The sequence below is a fragment of the Camelus dromedarius genome, chromosome 11 (assembly GCF_036321535.1).
Source record: "Camelus dromedarius isolate mCamDro1 chromosome 11, mCamDro1.pat, whole genome shotgun sequence".
In the NCBI taxonomy this organism is placed as follows: domain Eukaryota; kingdom Metazoa; phylum Chordata; class Mammalia; order Artiodactyla; family Camelidae; genus Camelus; species Camelus dromedarius.
Window position 1 is genome coordinate 54,760,269 of NC_087446.1, and position 22,338 is coordinate 54,782,606.

A 22,338-nucleotide genomic window follows, 5' to 3' on the forward strand; every position below is an offset into this window, starting at 1 on the left:
CCTCGCATCCGGCCGGGCGGGCGGGCCTCGCGCCGCGCACCCCGCCCCGCCGCCGCCTCGCCATCCCCCGAGGCCCGCTCGAGGCGCGGGCCGCAGGGCCGGGGCCCTCTCCGCGGCTCCCCGCCGCCCTGCTCCGGGGTGCGGCCCCGAGGCCCTGGGGAACTCAGGCTGGGGCTGGGCCTGGGCCTGTTCGCAGCAGGCCGGAAACTCGGGCCTGCCCTCAGGCGGCGGCGCTCGCCTCGGCCCAGCCTCCCCGCCTCCCGCGCTGAGGTGTGGGAGCGCCAGCCCCGTTGCACCGTTCTCAAACTGGCCAAGACGCGTTCGTTCCCGAAAGCCGATTAGCTATCACGATGAGCACGGGAAATAACTGAAACGATAGCGTGGAAAACTGTGATTTCCACTCAGCAAGAGTATTGTGTCGGAAAGCGTGCTTGACTTCTACGGGTATGTGTACTGGGTCGCCCAGGAAAATGGATTTCTTACTCCAGGGTGCAGTCTTTAAAGATGGAAAGCCTGTATCAGAGAGTTTGGCTCTAAACCCAGAACTGGTAGGGGTCGGATGCGCAAAGGGGACAGGACTCCAGATCTGGGTTTGAAAGGGAGAACAGCTGAGCTAGAAGGGGAAACGGGGCCCGCTTAGGAAAGGAGACGTTTGATTGAAAACAGGCTGAGGAGGAGGTTATGGAAGCCTGTGCTGGGGGTGGGGAGCAAATTTTTCCAGCTGGATGAACGAGTCCAGTGTACTAGATGAGGCAGGAAATGAGAACAGAGATTGTGAAAGTTGAGATAGGACTGCTGAGATCACAACCAATGATTACAAATAGGAAGAAGGTCTCCAAAAGGAACTTACTCCTTGACCTAATTAGGACACTAGGTTTGGAGGGACCGTTTACTCAAGGATTTTACAGTGCAGGTAAAATTCCCTGAAGGAAGGGAAGAGGGTCAAAATACCTTTACTAAGGAGTGGAGAGGGAAGCTGGAGGCCTGAGACAAAATCGGAGGGCCTTGTCTGCTATTGTTTTCCAGTTTATTCCCCCAGGCAGTTGTACTGCACTCAGTGTCAGCCTGTGACAGGCACTGCTGGGTGTTGGGAAGGCAAGAATGAATTTTAAAAATGTGATCCCTAACTTTAAGATATTTCAAGTCTGGAAGTGGAGATAGGTTGGTAATTAGGTGATTATAATGCTATGTGCTTAATTCATTTATAGAGATGGATACAAAATGTTCAGGTAATAGGTCATTAGGGTTTATTCTGTTACAATGTTAACTGTGGAGATGGTCTAGAAGGGGCAAAGTGAAGACAATGGAAGGACTCAATGTTGGATGGGGAGAAGTGGATAGAAGCCGGAGGATGGTAGGGCTGTGGGAACACTGGGAGAAGATGGCGATGATAACAGATGTGTGTCCCTAGCAGAAGGCCAATACCTGATTTACTCCCAGGAATCCACAGCATCTTCAGCAATGCAGCCCAGCCACTACTTCCTCAGAATCCCTCTTCAGTGCCTACCCCTTGGGAACTGAAATTGACAGTCACCAAAATCATGTAGGAAAAATCTTCAGAAGTTAACTAGGTAGGGAAACTGAGTAACAGAAAGGTTACCCAGTTCCTCGGTGGGAGAAGTGAGAAGGGAATAGAGGTGTACTGACTCTAGCCAAGCTTCTTTCTAGAAGCCTCTGCTGACAAAGCAGCCAACCGGTTCCAGGACCGGTCTTAGCCAGTTTCTCCTGCTACAGTGTTAACTACCCTGCTCCTCTCCTCTGGTCCTCAGTGATTGCGATGAAAAGCTGCTTCTCATCCTCTTAGCCTTCTTCTTTCAGTTCCCTCTTTACTCTACATAGGCCACTCTAACAGACTTGAGTTCCTGGCCAGGGTAGGATAGAATTATCAGCTTCCCAGTTCTCTGTGGTTTACAGAACCCCGGATCCGGTTGCCTATTTTAGTCCCAGCCTTGAAGTGCTGACTCATAATTAGTTTGAGGCCCCGTATTATTGTTTCTTCTCCCTTTTGTTCTGCCTCTTCCCCTCAACCCTTTCCTTTCTTTGTTCCATATCTTCTTTTCTCCTTTTTTCTATTCTTTCCGCTGTAGTCTCCTTTCTAATTTGTCACTTTCATTGTCTGCTGGTATCTGACCCACCACCTAATCGTATACTCATATCTCTAATGTATCCTAGTAGTTGCCATGGCCCAGAGCCTTGGGGTAAGCACTGTTCTGGGCACTGAAGCAAGAAACAAAAGAAGGATGAGCTCACAGTCTACCTAGGAGCATCAGGGCACATTTAGTCACTCGGGAACATTTTAAAGCCCTCTGTGCCTCTGAATATAGCAAACATGCATGGGAGGAGGGGCAGATGGACAGATGAATGGATAGGTAGATCCTAAAATAATCTATAAAAGATAATGTAAAACCACTCCCACTTGGCTTGGTTTGTGAACTGACAGAGGTGGCAGCAAATGGAAGAACCATCCCAGAAATGTGGTGAAATCCGACTTTGGTCCTATAGTTGCATTTCCTCTAAAGGGCTTAATTGCAAATAAAAAGACACAGAGTAATATGTATATTCAGTTTTATTTGTTTTTCTGTATCTGGCTCAATAGTCTCTTAGAGTGTTTTTTTGCTTGATGGCCTCAAGTCCTGCTGTGGACCTAAGAATCATCTTGGGAAGGCCGATGGACTCAGGAAAATGTTCAGTTGTTGGCAATGGCCTGAAGGAAAAACCAGTTATATCCAGTCAGCAACTTCTGCCCACCTCCTTTCTTTTTTCTTCAGTGCTCCCGGTTGAGTATGGCCCTATACTGGGTTTATGGGGAGTTGAGAAGGTGGGGGGGGTGGGCAGAAGGAGTCCTCAGCTGTGTCAGGACAATTCAGCGTTATAGGCACATACTCAGGACTTTGTGGCAAGGGCAGACCTTGAAACAGTTGTGAGTCAAGGTTCATGCCACAAGGCTCCAGAAGGCTGGAGGGTACAGGTGGGATGACTGTGAGGCTCTACCACCAGGGTCAGCGTGGGCAGAGTCTCACCTAACCCTCAAGCATTGTTGAAGGTGGTAAAACCTCTTTCCAAAGAGTAGAGCAAATTCTCACAATGCCCTTAGGAAGAGCTGGAGGGGGAGAAAGTCAGTGCTCCTTTACTTGCCCAGGAGCATGCAGGCCTTTCTGAAGCCATTTTCCCCTTGACTGTGACTCAGGACAGTACTGATATGTACCTAGTTCAGATCTGCTGTTGCCACCGTCTTATTACCCTAAGCAGTAGACAATGTGGTGAAGCCTGCTTAGTGAGTATGTGAAGGGGAACTTAGGATGGCAGCATTATTGAGGGAAAATGCACTATGGAGGGAAGGGAAAGGAGTAAACATTTGAATGTGGTGAGGAAGATGATGGCTTCCCCTGCCCAACTTTTGTTCCCCACCCCAGCCAGTGCATGGGTCTCCAGGTGACCCTGTTTCAACCCATCATTTGAGAGGACTCACGTTATTTATCCAAGAGATGTAAGCAGAGACCCGGGTGAAGACAGTAGGCTTCTTGGAGACATTACAGCCCAGGCTGGACACAAAGCTGGTCACACCGTGGACACTATACTGGCCATTCACCAAGCAGTTAAGGGGGCCTCCTGAATCACCCTGCAGAGAGGAGAAGCAGAGTCCTAAAACTCCAGATCTGTTGCCTTTGCTTCTGCTTACACTCTGCCCATCCCCATCTCTATTTGTAAAATCCTGTGCTGTTTAAAAGCTCCAATTCAAATTCCTATTTGCTTCAGATCCCCACAATCAAAATGAATCTCTTCTTCCTGCCTAAACAACCATAGAATTTCTTCCTTTCTTTTGCAGCATTTATGTCATGTTCTGCCTTGTATTTTGGTTTCATAATTTGTTTCTACCTCCCATGCATAATCTATGAGCTTCTTAAGACAGGAACTATCTCTTACTGATATTTTTCTTCTCTACAGTGCTAGCATAGAACTTCGATCTTCTTAAGCTCAATAGCTGCTACTGACTTAAAATGAACCCGGGGTTGGAGAAGTAAAGTGTTCTAATGATTTCTTTGTCCCCAGAATATAAACCAATGGATCTAATCAGACTTAGTATTTAGATACAGGGTAGGTAGTCATCATATGTTAAACTAAACTGGGGTGAAGAGGATAGAAAGCGATGTATTGGGTAGCAGATACATGCTTGGGCTTAGAATAAGAGGAACCTAGGTTTACAGAATATACCCTTGACATTCTTTTCCCTACTCAGTTCCCAGAATGTCAGTTCTGTGATTCCATACATAAAATTGGAAGATATTTCTCTGCAGAATCTGATCAGCACAAGAGGGAAGACCTATAGATACTAACATTGGAGGTCCTCCAGTGAAATTGCCTAGTCAGGTCACTGACAAAGCAGTTCACTATAGATGAACCCCACTTAAGGCTCAGAGCTACCTATCAGCTTTTCACCATCCCACTCTGAACTAAGAGCAGATGGTCAAGGATTACCAAATATCTGAAGAAATTCACCAATATAAAAATAAAGATCAAAACAAAGAGATAAAGAAATAAACAAAAAAATGAAGGCAACCAAAAGTATTTGGGAAGAATACAGGCAACAAAACTATGATTAATGTTGCATCCATGAAACAAGAACAGCAAGTTATTAAACAGAACATTCAGAAAACAAAAAGAGACTTTGGAAACTATGATATGATTGTAGAAATGTAAGATTGGAAGGATTGGAAGATAGAGTAGACAAAATATAGGAAGAAAATAAAATAGGAGGACCAGTTTAGGAGGTAAATGTGTTAATAACAGAGACTCTAGAAAGAGAAAATAAAAATGGAAGGAAGGAAATCTTTAACAAATAAACAATTTCAGAACCAAATGTCTGGAGTTTACAGAATGAAAAAACCCACTAAGTATCCTTCACAATGAATGCAAATAGACCCACATCAAGACACAGGGCTCAAGAGAAGATAAAAATGGGTTATTTATAAATTAGTGGAGAGTAAGGGGCTGAACCCGTGATAAGCTGAGTGTATATTATGCAAATAAAAAAAGACAATTATTAACTCCAGGGTAAGCAAAGTTATACAGGGAATGAATAGTAATCCTAGAATACAACACCGTTTGCTTGTGAACAGCATTTTACATAATCATAATAAACACTTAATTGTTAATCTAACCAAAATTATTTTGGGAGGTTGGGGTGGAGATCAGAAAAGTTCATACTTGAGGGCCAAGTATATATATATGTAAAAGGAAGAGAGATTCCACATATCCCAAAATGTGTGAGCTGAAAAGCTGCAATAGAGGTATATACTTTTAGAGAGGTGGACGTAGACACCCCCCTCAAAAAAAAAATCAGCTGAAAAGAGTTGAAAGTGGTCCCTTCCGGGGAGGGAAAAGTTGCGGTAGTAGGAGGAGCACATGTACTTTTTCATTACTAAGCCTCATAGTTTTATTTGCCACTTTAAGCAATTTAATACATACAGCTTCAATAAAAATTAAAACCTAAAAAAATAAGGAACTAGGGAAAGAGACCAAAAGTTCAAATTGGTACTAATTATTTTAGAAAGGAAATAGCTGTACCCCACCCCAACTATGTTTAGGAAAGGATGATGTTTTCTTTAGATTATTGTACTCAAAACAGCCTAAATATCTTCCACTCAGATTCTGATAAGGATTTGAGAGTATTTCTAAGCTAGAGGAACATAAGGTAATTGAATATAATACTGTTGTTTTATGCTAATTGACCTGAAAAGAAACAAAGTCTTTGCAGAGATGGAGGGTGTGCCTGAGGATTTTAGGGCAGAAGGAAGATCGGGGAAGGAGCTCAGTGGGAGTGGCTAGATTGAGGCCAGAGGGGTTCAGTGAATATACTATGAGGAGAAGAGTTGGGAAGGCAGAAAACAAAGACACTCTATTTGGGAAACTCCAGTGGGAAGAGACCTGGAGACACAATTGCCTCAAGAATTGCCAATTTCGAGTGGCAGCCAGAAGAAAAGGACTCTAGTTTTTCAGAGTTCAAGGCCTTGAGAGAGAGCAGAGGGAAGTGAATTAAACTCAGAAGATTAAACTTTGAGATTATAGGTGAAGCTGGCCGATGAGGATGTGGAAGAGCTTGACTTATGCATTTGTCTCTTTTTTTGCCCTTACTTGCATGTAGGGTTCCCAGTTTCAATACCGGTGTGGACAAAACAATATTGGTTGCCATTTCAGTAAAGAATGTTGCCCGCCATCAAGCCACCAGCTACACCAGCCACTGCAACCACTCTCCATGGTGTGCCCTGAGTGGATTCCAGGATGGAGAAAAAGAGGATACTGGCCCTAGATAGTTATGATGCAGACCAGAGGAATAATTTCTCTGAGCCCAGACTCTTGCATCTTCCCATGCATAGAAAAGCATTAAAATCATCAACTTGAGATGTCTGGTTTTTGTGATTAGCAGTAATCTTTGATGTTCAACTCCATGTTTTTTTTTGTTTTTGTTTTTCCAGGAAAAACTATTTATCCTGGCTCCTCCCTTACCTGTTTGGAACAATTCCTCAGAGCTTTCTGAAAGGCTGTCTTCTGGGATATAGTTCTCAGTAAGGTCACCAAATAAAATATAACTCTCAACTGTTAGGTTGTGTTCCCCCACCCCTCCCCCAGTGGGCACCTGGGAAGTCCTGAGAAAACTGGGATGAGTTGATCACCTTACCTCCATAGTTGTAAGTGCGCGTGCACACACGCACACACACACACACACAACCCCCTGAATCCTTTGATTCTACTATTTCAGCCAGCCTACCAGCCTTCTGCTGGCTTCTCTTCCTCCTCCACCTTGCTTGAAGCTTGTGTTTGATCTGCAGTCCTGTCTTTATGTCCCTAATAATGCATGAAAACCCAGCCCTGGATTAATCCACTCCCTACAACCATGTCTTTGAGTAAAATGGAGTGAATCATAAACCCATGTGGTAATTGCGTGGTCTCCAACCTCAGCCTATCAGTAACATCTTGGAGGCCAATCCTTCTTCCCATTCACCTTAATTAATCTAGATCTGTACAACCCTTGTCCTTCATTCTCAGAATTCAGTCTGACTCCTAGTTCATGGGTAAATATAAGCAGCATTGCAGAATACCCGCCAACTTCTAGCTCCCCAGCCTGCACACTCTTTCATGTGCAGGCACATTTCTGTGTCCGTCTTCTGTTCAAAGCCAGCCCCTCCTGTGCTCTTGGTCCCATCTCTTCCTTCTCCTCTGGGATCTTTATGCATTTATTCCCTTTCTCTGATTCTACAGGAGCCTTTCCTCTCTGCCAACAACACATTCAATTTTCTTCCCTCTTAAAAGATTCACCTCCTCCATGACTTTCGTCCTTCTTACAGCTACCAGACTTCTTTTGTCCCCTCTTTCATCCCAGATTCTTGAAAGAGTGCTCTACATTCCTTGCTATGTTTCTTACTGCCTCTTCATTCCTTACCCTTTGATCAAGCTTTTGCCCTCACCACTTCATTGAAACTCTCTGGCCATAGCTACCAGTGACCCACCAACTGCTGAAGTAGCCACTAGTAGTTGTCCAGTGTGGCTCCTGGCTGCACTGTGTATTATGTGATGACCTGTCAGTCTTTCCTGAGATTTTGTAAAACCCTTGCAACTACGTTTTTCTCTTACCTATTTTTTAGATCCTTGTGGGTTCTTTGCCCTTCACCTATCCCTAAAGCACTTAGATACTTATGTTATCACAGTTCTTCCCCCAACTCACTGGTTTTTTCTCATTCTACCACTTTTCCCTGGGGAGGTGGGGACTTCAAGGGATCTCGTTCCCTGTTAAGGCTATCTCTAGCCCAGCTTTCTCCTCCAGGCTCCACTTTCTTTATATCTAATGTCTCACTGGTTAACTCTAACTGAATGTCGCACTGGGATCTCAGAATCAACTTGTCCAGAACCAAACTCATCACCTTCCCCCTACCAAATCCTATAAATCTTGCCTCATTTGAGGCAGCACCCCCCTCCCCCAAATCCCTTAAATCAGATGCCTGGAAGTCATTCCACATTCTCCTCCTCCCCTCCTCTCCACTGCCCTAAGTCAGGCCGTCAAATTTCTTGCCTAGATAATTGCAATTGTCTCCTAAGTGGTCTCCCTGCTCATTTTGCCCTCTTCAAAAACATGCTTACCTTATCATCAGTGCTTCTAAAAGGCAAATCTGAGCATGCTGTTCTCCTGTTTAAAACTCTCCAAGGGTTTCCTAATGCCTAAGGTAAATTTCATGTCCCCAAGCGTGACATTTGAAGGCCTAAGCCTTGTGGCTCCTACTGGCCTCTAGTGTCATCTCCTGACATTCCCTAGTATGGTAGTAGTTTATGTTCTAGCCCAGAGGTCAGCAAGCTATTTCTGTAAACGGCCAAAGAGTAAATACCGTAGGCTTTGCGGCCGTACGGTCTCTGTCACAACTGTCCAGCTCCGTGAGAGCAGCCTTAAACAATATGTGAACAAGAATGGCTGTGTTCCAAAACACTTTTTTTATGAACATTGACACTTTATATTTTTCATGTCTCATGACATACTATTCCTTTCTTTATTTTTCCCCTACCATTAAAAACCCTTCTTAGTCTGTGGGCCACACAAAAACAGGCAGAAAGCTGGATTTGGAGGCTGTGGGCCCGGACCTCTGTTCTAGCTGTAGGGAGTGCCCTCTGATTCTCTGCGTGTTCTAGGTTCTTGCTCATGCCTTTCTTGATGTTCCCTCTCTGTGAATATCTTTCCCCCTTTTTTGCCTGGCTTTCTCCTATTTAACCTTCAGGACTCATTATAGACTCTACTTGCTCAGGGACGGCAAGTCTTTTCTGACACCAACAGGCAGAGGTAAGTGTCTATCTTTTGGGCTCCCATATCACCCCCCACGCATATCTTTATTATAACGTTTAACCATATTGTACCACAATGTTCTGTCCTATGTCTGCTCCTCCCATTCCTCCACTGGAAACTGTGTTTATATTCATCCTTGTACCTTTTGTATCTTTGATACAAAGATGAATCAAACACAGTGCCTGGCATTTAGTAGAGGATCAGGAACATTCGTTGAACTGAATTATGAAATCTGTAAGATGGCGTATTGCCAATTGATCTTGTCTAAATAGAAGATGATTCTATATATATATATATATATATATATATATATATATATATATATGAACTATTATAAAACTATTTAGTGCACGTTCCACTACCATATTCACTTATATACATACCGCTATAAATACTACTGAGTCAAAAGAGTGGCGGTGGAAGCGCTATAAGAAAAACTGGGGTTGATGGGAGGGGAGCTACCTTATATACAATTACAACCATTGCTCTGGGCTCAGCTCCGCTGCAGCCATAAAAAAAAAAAATCTAGGTTACAAAAAACCTCCAAAGAACACACACATATACCAACACACAAATGTTGGGCCACATACAAACTTCTGAGGTGGGGGCACTAGGCCAGGTGAATTTTAAGGTTCCTTTCAACTTTGAGATTCTGTGAGCATAGACTTAGTAGCACAGAATCATTCTCATTCAGATGCTAGAACAGGAAGCTGAGTCTATACATAGGGGTGGAGTAGGTTTGGAACAGAAGGTGAGGGGCAGGGAGGGGAGGGACCCGGGGTGGGACTTCTGACACTTTCTGCATGTGTTTACCTGGCATCCAGCACGAACTCCATCTCCTCCAGCGCACACCATGGTGTTCTTCACAGTGGAGCCCCAGTAGGAGGAGCTGGAGCAGGTGGCATAGTCCACGACGGGCAGGTAGGCCTGCTGCAGGGTCTGGGCCAGCTGCCCATTGGCTGTACAGGACACACAGCATTGGAGGTCATCCCCAGATGCTGACCAAGGAAAACTTCCACACCTAGCCAAACCTTCCTAAGCTCTGATGAAAGCTGAAGTCAGACAATGCTTCTTTTCTCTCTTTTCTTTCTTTATATGGAAGCTACAAGCTCCTTCCTTCAGGGAGTCATCCTTAATTACTGTTCCCAGGCTCCAAACCACCAGTGGTACCCCTGCCTTTTTTTTTTTTTCCCTTAAACTCATGGATACCTTAATTAAGTAACTAGAATGGTCTTATTTGTTGATAACTTATCTGTCTGTGCTACTTCCTCCTTACACAGTGAGCCCCATGAAGCAGAACTGGGACTGTGCACCCTTCTTTCCATTTCTTAAGAGCTCAATGTGGCTTTCCTTTATCTGGCTTTTTTGACTTTTCAAAGCCTTTGCAGATGAATTATTTCTTTGGATCCTTCCAACAACCCTTTCATGTTATATATAGATCAAGAAATGGAACCACAATGACATTAAGTGAACAAGAGAGCAGAGCTGGATGAGAAGCATGTCTCCCTCAGCCCCAGGTTTTCCCAGTAGACCGGCTGCGCACAGCAGGGCCACGCTTCTTCTCCAGAGCTCAGCTGCTGCTGGATGGCTGATAGCCTTCTGTGTCAGGCTGGCTGTCTCTGCCCTTGTTAGCTGTCTTTGCCCACAGCCTCTCCCACCTTTCCGTGTCATTGGAGTGATTTTCCTACTAGAAATCTTCCCATGATGACCAGAAGAGGGCTGAGGCCTCCTCTGCCTTGACTTTAGACCTGCAGCCACCCTGGTTCACTCACTCCAACCCACAGCCCAGGGACTGTCTTTGGAGGCAGCATAATGGTGTAATGACCACCAAAGTGGGAGCCAGGATACCTGTGTTCTGGCCCCAACTAACTAGTTACTAACTAGTCATATGATCTTGAAAAAGGTCTTTAATTTCTTTGGGCCTCAGTTTCCTCATGTAGAAAATGAGAGGCTGGTACAAAATATTCTTTTTTTTTTTAGTTGTAAGAGTCTGTGACTCTCTGACTTGACTACTCCATGGCTTGTTCTCAGTTTGATATCATGCACCAGTTATTTTATCTCTGGTTCCTCTGGTTTCTGGTCTGTGGACACCTACGCCCACAGAAAAGTGCCCCAGAAGCTGAGCTACCTAATCAGGATGTGTGGTGGATGGTGCCAGTGGAGGTGACTTACTCTTGGTCCTGCCCCAGCCTGTGATGTAGCAGGGAGTGTTGTTAGCCAGGATGGTTCCAGACTGTGGCAGAACGCCCAGCTGGACGTAGCTGTTGAGGGTAACGCTCTGGGCCAGGCGCAGCACGGCGATGTCGTAGCTGCGGGAGGGAAGGAGGCTGCTCACCGGCGGGATCGGGCCTTCCTTCAGGTCGGCATATGGACAGGCCCTCCCCAAGCCTTGTGTCCCCATGGAATTGGAAACCAACGACTTTGAAGAACGAGGAGGCTGACTCACTAAGCCTCCAACTGGAGGAATTACACTTTTGGATTGCAGCACATTCTATGTTTAACAGCGGCACCTGCTGGTGAGGTCTTGCTATGGTAGCCTAGCGCTGGTCTGCAACCCAGGGGAGTGGAGCGCGCATCTTTCAATTACAGATGGGGAATCAGAAAGGAGCAAAGTGCAGTGATCTTGCTAGTGGACAAGAATTCTCAAAGGAGAAAGATGTAAAGTGCTCTGTAGAAATATCCCAATTGCTTGAATGCATCCCTACTCCCACACTACAGACTTGACCACCATTTTAACTACTTCCTGTCCAGAAGTTTACAGCTCAAATCTTACGGTTACCAGGCGAAAGGGGATGGGAAGGGATAAATTTGGAAGTCTGAGATTTGCAAATCTTAACCACTATGTATAAAAATAGATAAAAAACCAAATTTCTTCTGTATAGTACAGGGAACTATATTCAATGTCTTGAAATAACCTTTAATGAAAAGGAATATGATAGCAAATATATGTATATATATGTATGACTGGGACATTACGCTGTTCACCAGAAATTGACACATGGTAACTGACTATATTTCAATTAAAAAAAAGTTTACAACTCAGTCTTGCAGGAGTTTTCTCATTGTAAGTTTCATTTTTAAGAAATGTCCTTTTGCTGATGGAGTTTATTCCATAAAATGAATAATAACAATGAAAATGGGAACATTCAACTCTGCAGAGAAGGAGCGTCAGGGGATTCAGTCGTGGAAACCAGCCTAGACCAAACAAATCCCCAGTATCTTCAAATATTCTCAAGCCCTCCAACCCCTTGATTCTCAAAATCCTCCTGGATGAATGTGAAGAAAGCCAAGACTCCATGGCCAGCCAATCAGCCCTCCACCTCCCAGCCCACCAACAGCCCCACCCTGCCCCCACCTCCAAGCCTGAGAACAGCCCCACCCTGCCCCTACCCTGCAGCCACGTTATTGCTGTTCCAGGAGGGATGCACCACGATCTTCTGCACGCTCACGTACTGCTCGGTGCCATCATTCTGGCTCAGGTTGTGTTCTCCAACCACCACACGGAAGGTCCGTTGGCTGGATGGAGAGAGGGAAGACCTGAGTGAGCCTTCTCTTTCCTCTCTTAGAGAAAAGCTGGGGAGCCATCTTACATCTTATCTTTAGGACAGAAGCCCATCTTATCTGGCCTGGGCAGAGGAAGAATGGAAGATCCTGGAGGATGAAGACGTCACCAGCTCTCTCATCCCTGATTTGCCAACTTGCAGAAGTCACAAAAACTACTGCCAACTTCATTTTAACAGTTTACCAAGCTAAACATCATAGGCTGAGTATCTCATAACCTGGGAGAGGTGTGGTGAGCTCTCAGTCCACAGAGGGAATTTTGAGGGAGGTATAAATTCTAGAACAGTAGTTCTCAAAGCCTGGTCCCTGGACCAGCAGCATCAGCATAACCTGGGAACTTGTTAGAAGTGCAGATTGTCAGGCCTCAACCTGGACCTCCCTATCAGAAACTCTACTGGGTGGGGTCCAGCAGTCTATCTTCCAGGTAATTCTGATACAGGCTCAAATTTAAGAACCATTGCTCAAGAGAGATATGAAAAAAACCGATTACTGGCCCAGGCATTGACTAGGCACTTAAATATTTACCTACTTATTCCTCACAATAACTCTACAAAGTAGGTATCATTACCCCATTTTAGAGAGAAGACAGTGAGAGCTTAGATAGCTCAGTAAGTCAACCAAGTTCACATAGCTAGAAAAAGGTGGGACAGGATTTGAACCTGAGCTTTCCTGATGTTGCAGTTCATAATTTTCGTTATATTCTACTGCCTCCCCACAGGCCCCACCAAACCTCCCTCGACCATCCTGAGTGGTCAAAGAGAGATTTTCCTCCAGCAGGGCCAGACTCTTCCCTTCCCAGGGACTCCGAAAAGCTGGTCTTTGTTTTGCTCACCTGTCCACACAGTGAGCAGCTGTCATTACCCAGTTCTGTTTGATGAGGGTCCCTCCACAGGTGTGAGACCAGGAACTTCCAGACTGGTACTGGAGGGAAATCTAGATGGGGAGAGAAGAAAAGAGGGATAGGTTAGTGTTTCTTAAAAGGCTCTGCCCCAAACCATGTTACCTCCTTAAATTCCTGCCATCCCTCAAAACAGCCTCCACCATTCTGGGCGAGAGATGGCAAATAGGTTTCATTTGGCCTGTCAGTTGCTGTTGATTGGTTGGTAGTGGCTCCCTGGAGTGGTGGTGAGAAGGGGGCATGTAGATGCCTCTGGGACCAGCAGAAGAGAATGCGCCGTCAGTTGGTGATGTTGGCTGTGCACGTGGATGGTGGCGTAAAGTGGAGTAAAGGCGCACGTACACGGTGCATTTGGCGTCCTTATCCTAGGTTGTTGCAAAGGGCGCAGAACCCAGGTCCTTCTACCTGCATTCCCTCTTCAGACAGAAATGTAGCCACGGAATCGCTCCATCATCAAAGTCACAAGAATAGGTCCCCAGAGCTCCCACTCCAATGTTTTCGAGATTCCCACTCCAATGTCTCCTCACTTCAGCGGAGGCTTAGAAATACCACTGGGGTGTTCATTTTTTTTAGTTCATGGCTTCTCCTTCAGCACCTCATATCACACAATAGCTCTACTCCCAAAAACTGAGGTGCAAGCTTTTGTAAATTGAATTGAATTCTAATTGCAGTGATTCCTCTCAAAGCGTGGCTATTCACTAGTTAATCTGCCAGTTTTACACATTTAGACTTCCTTAATAGCTGCCCTATTTCAAAAGTGGAAACTCTTTAAATAGCCAAATGAGCAGCATGCTCTACTTGGGGCCAGCGGTGCGCTTGAATGCGTGATGCGCCATGTGGAGTGTGTGTGTGTGTGTGTGTGTGAAGGTTTCTAGGGTCTGAGGTGTGGGTCTGGCCCACAGTCTTGCTAGTGTGGCACAAGTGGTGTGACTGGAAGTGTCTGTGTGGTTTGTGCTTGGGTGTGTGCCTGGGAGCCTGAGTGAGGCTGGTGTTTAAGTCCCCTCCTCCAAGCTTTTTAACTTTAGGAATAAAACACCTCAGCCTGGTTCCCATTCATCTTTAAAATCTAGAATCCAGGCATTTGGAGAGCTTCCTGTTGATAAGGATATACGCAAATACACATAACGCTGTATATCAGGGCACAGGCATCTCTTACTTATTTGGAAATCTGGGGCTGTGAAGGAATACCCACCTGAGAGGTCCAAGAATTCTTTGTGGCCTCAGTCCCTCCGACTACCCGGGCATTGGTTTCTGGAAAGTCCTGGGTACTGTGTCCTTTGTGGGGCAGAAGAAAAGTGAGTGATGACTAAGCATGGGGTCAGCTCAGGGTGGGAGGCGGGGATGGCCATTGTGCTGTGTCTGCAAATTCAGTTCCTCCCTAGCAAATGAGGGGCCTGTGAGTTCTCTAAGCCCCTTTTGAAAGCAGGGAAGTCTGAGTGCTTTCTGCTTCCCCCCTTCGCATCCCCAGTACTCTGGCATGCTGTGAAGAACCCAGCTCACATAACCGGGTCAGGCCCCAGAGGTTCCTCGTTCCTCCTTGTGGTCTCATCCTTGCTCAGGGTCATCCCTTGGCCTGCGGTGACGGTGACTCCCCGCTCCCTCCCCAACTCCCACCGGCTCCCACACAGTGCTTTGGCAGGGTGCTCCAGGGGGCAGGGACAGCAGTGCAGTGACAGCCAGCACCTGCTGAGGATGTCTTCCTGTCAGTAGGGGTGGTGGGGAAGCCCAGGGCCCCGGAAGTGGCTTCTTTCTTCTTCATGGCTCTGGGACCTGTCCACCAGAGGCCCCTGAACTTTCCTCTCAGGGGCTCCAGGAGAGTAAAGTTTTTGCTGGTCTCACAGGCAGAGTGTCCCTCCTGCCCTGGGATGGAGAGCCGGCCTGGGCTTAGGGAAAGCTTTCTGACCCTCCTGCTCACTCCCCCTCCCTACAGAACTCGGGGCAGATGACCCACTTACCATAAAGGACCAGGGTTGCGAGCACCAGCAAGCGCAGCATGTTGCCAGCAGAGTAGACCAATGCCCCCCTGCCATGAACCAAGCCCTCTTTATACTCCTTTTATTAGCAGCTTTGCTGACTTTCTTCCTGCCAACTGGCAGGGCTGTGCGTGGAAGGCAGGGAAAAATCACAGGTGACATGGAAACACACATGAAAATATTTCTTTTCAAGTAAATAAATTTATCTATGTTCAAAGACAGAACAAGGTCAGATGAATTAATCACCCGCTTTCAGTTGAAACATCTCCAGCGAACCCTGTTTCAGAAATAAGATGGAGAACCAGGACTGGCTTTTCCCTCTGGGCGCTCCCCTCATAGCCTGCCACCGCCTCACCGTCCTCCGGGGCACTGTAAGTGCAGTGAGCTACCCTGTGCTCTGGGAGGTGGAGACAAGGAGAGGGTTGGAGGAAGGAAGAGTGGTTCGCAAGAAGGGACAGCTAAGTCTCCTTTCCCCTAGCGGCAGATGGGATGTGCCCCCAGCATGCAGACAGAGGTGTCAATCCAGGGAGACAAAAGCAAAGTAGATGCCTTGGAGAGAATTCTGGCGGAGGAGGGTAATAGGAATCAGGTTTGGGAAGACTCACAAGGAGAGCGGAAAAAAAAGAAAAGAAAAGAAAAGAGAGTTCCCAGGGGAGGAGAGTGTTGGGTGGGTTAGACAAGGGAGCCCTCAGGATGGGGAGATTGTGGGCTCTGAGGGTGGAGGGCAGAGGGAGCAGGGGTTGGGGAGCAGGTGCATCCCACAGTAGGTGAAAGGCTCTGCCCTTCAGAGTCAGGAGGGAAGGAGGGAGGTGCCGTGTGCCTTGAATTGGGCGGAGAACTCTCGGTTGGGAGGTCCTGGAGCAGAGGACTGTGGGTGGAGCTGGGATTTATGCAGAGAAGCCAGGAAGCCTGGGGGAGGCAGGAAAGTCAGCCAGTCCACCTGGGGGCTTTTGTTGCCTAGATACTCGGGAATTCAAGCTGCATGCCTGCAGGTGTGGGAGAGGCCTGGAAAAGGCTGGAGAAGGAGTTCTGTACAGGCTGTCACCTTTTCAGGGTCTTGGGGTGTTCAAGGGAACTGCACTCTGATGTTTGGGTAACCTGGAAGGCTCCCTCTCCAGCCCACCCCCCAGCATTCTAACACCCGGCAGACCTGGGGAAGAGGGCTGAGCTGGCTGGGGAACCGGGCCTCCTTTGTCTTTCTCCTCCCACTTCCCTGCTTTCCCTAGAGAGAAGGGAGACAGCTCTAGCCGCAGGATGAGGAGTCCAAGAGGAGGCTTGAGGGCCGCCTAAAGTTTATCCCTCCACATCGCACACTCCAAGGGAGCCTTTGAGGGTAGTGTCAATATCACTGCCATCTCTGTACCCTGGGGGAAGCCCAGTCTGTATTTGCTTAAAAACCAGACTGTCTAGGACTGCATTTAAGGCCCTCATGCCGTTGCCTAATCAACATGCCCAGCCTCATCTCCCACACTGGTCAGGCTTTTTTCATCCTTACTCTTAGAATGAGTCATAGAGGAAGGCTTCAGCTTCCATTTAAAGGCACTGCATTCCTTCTAACTAAGCAACACTAGTTCTGGGAATGCATCTTTTTGAAATAAACACAGGTACAAAAATAAATGTATGAGGATGTGGGTTCTAGTACAGTTTGTCACAAAGCTTGTCACCAAATTTGGGAAAACCTAGGTATTCATCAGTAGGGGAAGTTTAGAGAAATTGGGTTTAACCATATTAAAGAATACTATATAGGTTTTAAAAAGAATGAGTTAGATTTAAATGACCTGCCATGAAAAGATGTCCTTGGTATATTAAATGAGGACATTAAGTGACAGTGTGGTACTGTGTGTGTGTGTATATATATATATATATATATATATATATACACACACACACACAAACACATATATATTTGTGTATTCATAGAAAAGGGGTCTGGAAGTTTTATATTTAGCAATTACTACTCTGAAGCAATAGGTGTGGGAGCGTTGTGAAGATCAATTTCACTTTTTAAACTATTTTTCTGTGTTGTTTGACTTCTCCACAGTATTACTTTTGTAATTAAAAATAAGAATATATTCTGGGACATTTATCTATTTTTGGCAATGGCACCAATACTCTTCAAGTGGGAAACAGCTCCCCAGAGGGGACCAGCCATTCAGTGCTACGGTGAGCGGCTCCTGGAGCCAGGAGATAATACCACGGGGCCAGCTAGCACCAAGGCTTAAGCAGGATTTAAGCAAGGATCTAAGGTTTTAGGGTAGCTCTGACAACGGTCAGAGGGATAGAGGATTTTAATAGTGCAGATGTCAAGTTAGGGCAAAGCCAGCCTTGGCTAAGGGGAGGCCATGAAGCTGGTTTCTTGAGCCCTCCCCCGCCCCGTTAGTGCCCTCTCCCTCCCTTACTGACCAGCTCTCTTTCCGAGTCCTCCCTTCACCTGCAAACTTGGCCTCCTCGCTAGGCGTGCCATGAGGTCGCCTCTCTCTTCTGCAGCATCTCTCACTCCCTGTGGGTTACTGTCAGCTGACTGCCCCTGGGAGAGGGTGTGCTGTTGTGGGCTGGGGTGAGGAAACCTAGCACCACGGTAGGGCACCTCGGTTGGGCGTGTATTGTTAAGACTGGGCTGATGCTACAGAGAGTATGAGGAATAAATGGCAAACAATCAAAGCCTGATAAATGTTATCAAGAATAGGGCTAAGATTGGAGTTAGGGACTATGGCTCCCTAGGGCCTACCGGACTTGTTAGCATGGCATTCAAAGCCTTCTCAGTTGGGCCCCAGCCCGCTGTCCTACAGGGAACAGCAGGAACAGTGCCTGAGGCCCACTGCACTTTTGAGGCCCACGAAAATGCTTTCATTTCTTTTAAAATTAGAATACAGTCAGCTTGGATTATATTCATCTTTATACCAATAAAGTTATAAAATACACTATTTAGTATTTTTTTAAATGAAGGCCGAAGTGCCCAGGGCCCACGAAAGCCCTAGTGTGGTCCTGATCTTCCAGCTTCTACATCCACTGCTCCCTCACCCTGAGGTCCTCCTGGTTCCCCAGATCCACTTGGACCTTTATCTCTCTGAGTTTTCTCACACTTGAGATCTCTGCTCACTGAGCTCTTCCCGCTTCATGACCCATCCTTCGAGGTCTAAGGTCAAAAGTCACCATCTTTGTGAGGCTTCCCTGATTTCCCTCAATAGAAGAAATTGTTCTTCCTCACTGAGCCCATCTCTGAACAACTGCAGGCTTGGCATGACTTGCGTACATCTTTTCCCAACCAGACAGCGCGTTCCACGGGGGACAAGCCTCATCTTATATCTTCATGTCTATGCGTGCTTGACATAGTGTGTAGGCTAGGTTGGGGGCCAGAGGATGTTTGGGTACAAGAGACAGTGGCTGTGACAGAACTTTTCAGATGTGTGTGATTCTTCACAGCTTGAATCAACTGATCCTCCAAAGGGATCAGCTCAAGGACAATGCAGGGGAGGAGGAACCCACGCAAACTTCCTTTACCAATGCCATAAATTTTTATTTCTGCTGGGATCTCATGTCCAGTTCTCTTCTCTTTCTGGGGAAGAACTTTCCCCTTTCCCCACTCCAGGATACATCCTGGCCACTCTCTCCTCTCCCTTTGGCTGGGCTACCCCAGGGGACCTAGGAGACTTCCTATGGCAGCAGCTGTGGTGGGGCGTTGCCCAGGGAAGGAGAGGCAGCGTGGTCCTGCGGCACCCTCACCTGGTGATGCCCAAGATGACGGCCTGCTATTCAAGGTCAGATGCCCTCCTGCCAGGAAGGTGAGTCCTCTGGACAGTGGGGGCTCTTTAATTCAGGCAAAGCAGCCGTGCATGGTGGGGTCCAACTTGCTTGGAGAAGAGCTGACCTGCACAGCTCCACATAGGGACTTCTTGCGAGAACAGCAGACAAGACCAGTCATGCAGTTGTGCTGGACATTACCTGCTGTCCCTACTTCCTCAGACTTCCCAGGGCTCCTGCTAGTCTTATCTGGGTCCTAGCCTCAGGGCTACCAATACCTGGTTGTGTGGCCGTGGGCAAATTACTTCACTTATCTGGCCTTGGTTTCATAATATGAACGTGATAGGGTTGGACTAAAACAATGGTTTTCAAATTGTGCTTGCAGATCTTTGGAAGTTCAGGGGCTGCTGGGCATGGCCCTCACCTACTCTCATTTTCATCTTTGGCTACTTTGCCATTATATATGGAGCACTGAAAAAAGGTTCTGGGACTCAAACCTGAGGATAACTGGCTCCATAAGCTTTCTTTCAAAATGAACATCCCAGGATCCCCAAATTTGGTCTCCCTCATGGCTACCTGGCTCCATGGTTCTAAGCTTTACAGAAACCAGACAGCCAGAAAAGATCACAGTGTGGGGAAGAGAGAATGGGGAGGCTGATGGCTAGCTGCCTAGTGTTCTTGGGTGGTGTCAGGAGCACTGGCTTAGCGTTCAAGTTTGAGCCTCAGTCTCGGCTCCAGCCAGCCACTAGCTTTGGGATACAGACAAGCTCCTTTACTTCTCACTGCCTCAGTTTTTCTGTCCATAAAATGGGCCTGGCAGTTCCCATCTCTCTCACAGGACTGCTGTGCAGATGAAGTCAGATAAAAGACTCCTGTCAGGGTGCTTCAGGTCATGTTACCAAGCGAGACTCTTAGACCTCTAAGCCCTCTGTTCAGAATAGACTATTTCACTGGATTCTGCAGGTGTACTGGATGACTAGGGATTCAGGGTGTGGCTACAGAGGTGCTTCTGTTGAATTCAGCACTGTTGCCCTGGGCCCTACCCCAGCTGCCTTCTCTGCTTTGGAAGTCTGTTTCTAAGACAGAAGGAAAGCTCTAGGCCACATAGGATATGTTCTAATGGTCTCTTCCACCAACATGGAGGAAAGGAAATGGGCCCAATGTTGTTGTAAGGAACAGGAAGGTCCTGCCTTGACAGCCACTAGGTTTGAAATCCATCTTTAAGGCCAACAGGAAAGCTGATGATCAGGTTCTCAAGCATCCAGCTCCCCAAATCCTGTTTCTTGAGAGGCTTGAGGGAGCCCCCACGGGGGCTGCTCCAGGGCCTAGACAAATAGCCAGTGTTGGCGGGGATCACTGGGGTTGCAGGAGGCCATGGCTGGCTTTTTGTCCTCAGATATCAGGCAGGTACCAGATCCTGAGTTCCTGATGAGTTGGTCCTAAAAGATGACATAGCAATGGGTCAACCTGGACCTCAGACCTCTGACAGTGCCACCAGGCGGACAATGAGATGAGGACAATAGACAAAAGGCTAAGGGAACCCAACAAGGCACAAAGAGAACACTGCCAGTTCCTTTCCTTGGACACCAGATACTCTTGATGGTGAGTTTCCACCTGTGTCTGGTGCCAATTCCCCGCCCTCAGCTTTGGCACGAGTGGCTGGAACAGAGAAAGGCAGGACCACGGGCTAACTGAAAAAATGCTTTCAGGACCCCCCTCCTCCAGATGGCCAGAGAAGACCTGGGCCATTGCTGCCCACCCCCACCTTCTGCCTTTGATCATGTTTAGACCCTCCCTTCTCTAAGGCTCCTCTAAGCCTTCCCAAGGTTAGGCTCCTCTTCCCCTAAGCCAAGAGCTGGAGCTTGGGGTAGAGTGGGGTGTGGAGGCTCACTGGGGGTGCTAGTTTGGGCCCAGTGCTGTAGAAGTTACATCATCCATCTTGAGGCAGTGTGGTGTAATGGAAAGAGCCCACGCTTTCGATTCAGACTTATCGAGGTCCGAATCCCAGGCTGGCCATTTACTAGTGGTGGGTCTTGGGCCAGTCACAGACTTGCTGAGCTTCAGCTGGCTCTTCCATAGTAATGGTGACACCACACTGGAGAAGAGCCTCTGAAAGATTAACCAAACCAATGTATGTGAGTGCACAGCTCTGCTTGGCACACGGACGCCAGGCAGGAACCACGAGTGACGCTTCATCTACTTGAGTTCAGCCTGAAAACACTTGAACCATGACAGAGCTGACCTTGGACCATAATCCCCAACCTCATCTTTATATCAACCAGAACCAGCCATCACCAAACATCACTCAAGGCCCAAGAATCCTGCCTGTGACAAGGCCCATGGCCTCTATACTTTCTACACCATTTGGATCCTCCTAGGGGATCTCAGGCGGAAGATGCAGAGGAAAGGAGTGGGCAGTTGTGGCCTCTGGTTCTTGATTCTGAGCTTGCTGGGCAGCGGACTCACCTGGGTCAATTCCCATTCCTCATCCTTGGGCACCTGGCTGTTCTTGCCAGTGAAGTGGCAGCTCCTAAGGCCCAGCGTGCCGGCACTGGCGTGTAGACACAGCTGCTTTGCGATGTTGTGGCGAAGGTCCCTCTGGGTTGTGTACTCAAAGTACTAGAAGTCAAGACAAGAGGAGGTCCTGAGGGACAGGCGGAGAGTTTGCCCACCACCTGCCAAAGCCAACTGCCCTAAGATGCCAACCACAGGTGGCCTCTTGGTGGGGAAAGTGAGTGGGTGCCAAGGCTTTAGTCATTCATGTGCCACCTTCAGGATTTTGACCATATCTGGTTATACTGGAGTAGTAGTTACTTCAGTTAAACATTTAACTTAGCTTCATTTTAGGCATTATCTGTGAAATCATGTGTTTGATATGCTAGTTTTTTTTTTGTCTAATAGGTTATTATTAAACTTTTAAAAAATGTTCACCAATATGCCACCTAAAATCACTGTGCAGGGCCAGTGGTATGGGAAATTGCTTTAGAATGACTCTGTCTTTATTTACATAAGTCGGCATCCGGTTTAGTGTCCCATGCCACTCCTTTCCTTGTTTCTGCTCTGTTTCAAGTGCCTTTTACCAAATGCTGGGCATTCAGGGTAGATTAAGGGGCTGGGGTCGTGGAGATTACTAGTTGTTCCTCAGGGAAGAGCTGGGCTTTGTAGTGCGTGGGGGTCAATTTCCAGAACGCCAGGTAAGTGTGAGATGTCAGTAGGTGGTTTTGGGGTCACTGATAGGTGGCAGGATCAGAGTGGTAGCTTCTGGGCAGGGGAGGCATTGAGTGGATGTAAGGGTAAGTGCTCAGAAACTTTCCAGTCACCTAAAAACATCACTCAGCAGC

The 22,338-nt window shown here is 47.2% G+C and overlaps 2 protein-coding genes and 1 long non-coding RNA gene across 12 annotated transcripts in view; 1 reads left to right on the plus strand and 2 right to left on the minus strand.

Annotated features, from left to right (window-relative positions):
- Positions 1-34: 34 nt before the first annotated feature.
- On the plus strand, positions 35-6,399 carry LOC116156352 (uncharacterized). The gene is made up of 2 exons (XR_004140107.2): positions 35-444; positions 6,143-6,399. It is a non-coding gene; the product is annotated as an uncharacterized LOC116156352 (long non-coding RNA).
- Positions 2,556-19,105, minus strand: CELA1 (chymotrypsin like elastase 1). 2 transcript variants are annotated; one of them, XM_010974270.3, is made up of 9 exons: positions 18,980-19,105; positions 15,239-15,381; positions 14,476-14,558; positions 13,218-13,318; positions 12,215-12,340; positions 10,997-11,133; positions 9,638-9,783; positions 3,470-3,619; positions 2,556-2,704 (listed from the first exon to the last, which is right to left on the minus strand). In XM_010974270.3, the coding sequence occupies exons 2-9, from the start codon at positions 15,276-15,278 to the stop codon at positions 2,687-2,689; spliced, it is 801 nt and encodes a 266-aa protein (XP_010972572.1). In that variant the 5' UTR covers positions 15,279-15,381; positions 18,980-19,105; the 3' UTR covers positions 2,556-2,686. The 2 variants fall into 2 exon arrangements, with proteins under 2 accessions (XP_010972572.1, XP_064347064.1); XM_064490994.1 differs by lacking the exon at positions 18,980-19,105 and having other exon boundaries at positions 14,967-15,376.
- The window catches only part of GALNT6 (polypeptide N-acetylgalactosaminyltransferase 6), a 32,397-nt gene continuing 28,811 nt past the window's right edge, over positions 18,753-22,338 (minus strand). For all 9 annotated transcript variants that reach the window (XM_031462545.2, XM_031462542.2, XM_031462543.2 and 6 more), the window contains 2 exons: positions 21,464-21,616; positions 18,753-20,436 (listed from right to left, as the gene is read on the minus strand). In XM_031462545.2, coding sequence (XP_031318405.1) covers positions 20,323-20,436; positions 21,464-21,616 — 267 coding nt within the window. In that variant the 3' untranslated portion in view covers positions 18,753-20,322. The remainder of the gene's footprint in view (positions 20,437-21,463; positions 21,617-22,338) is intronic.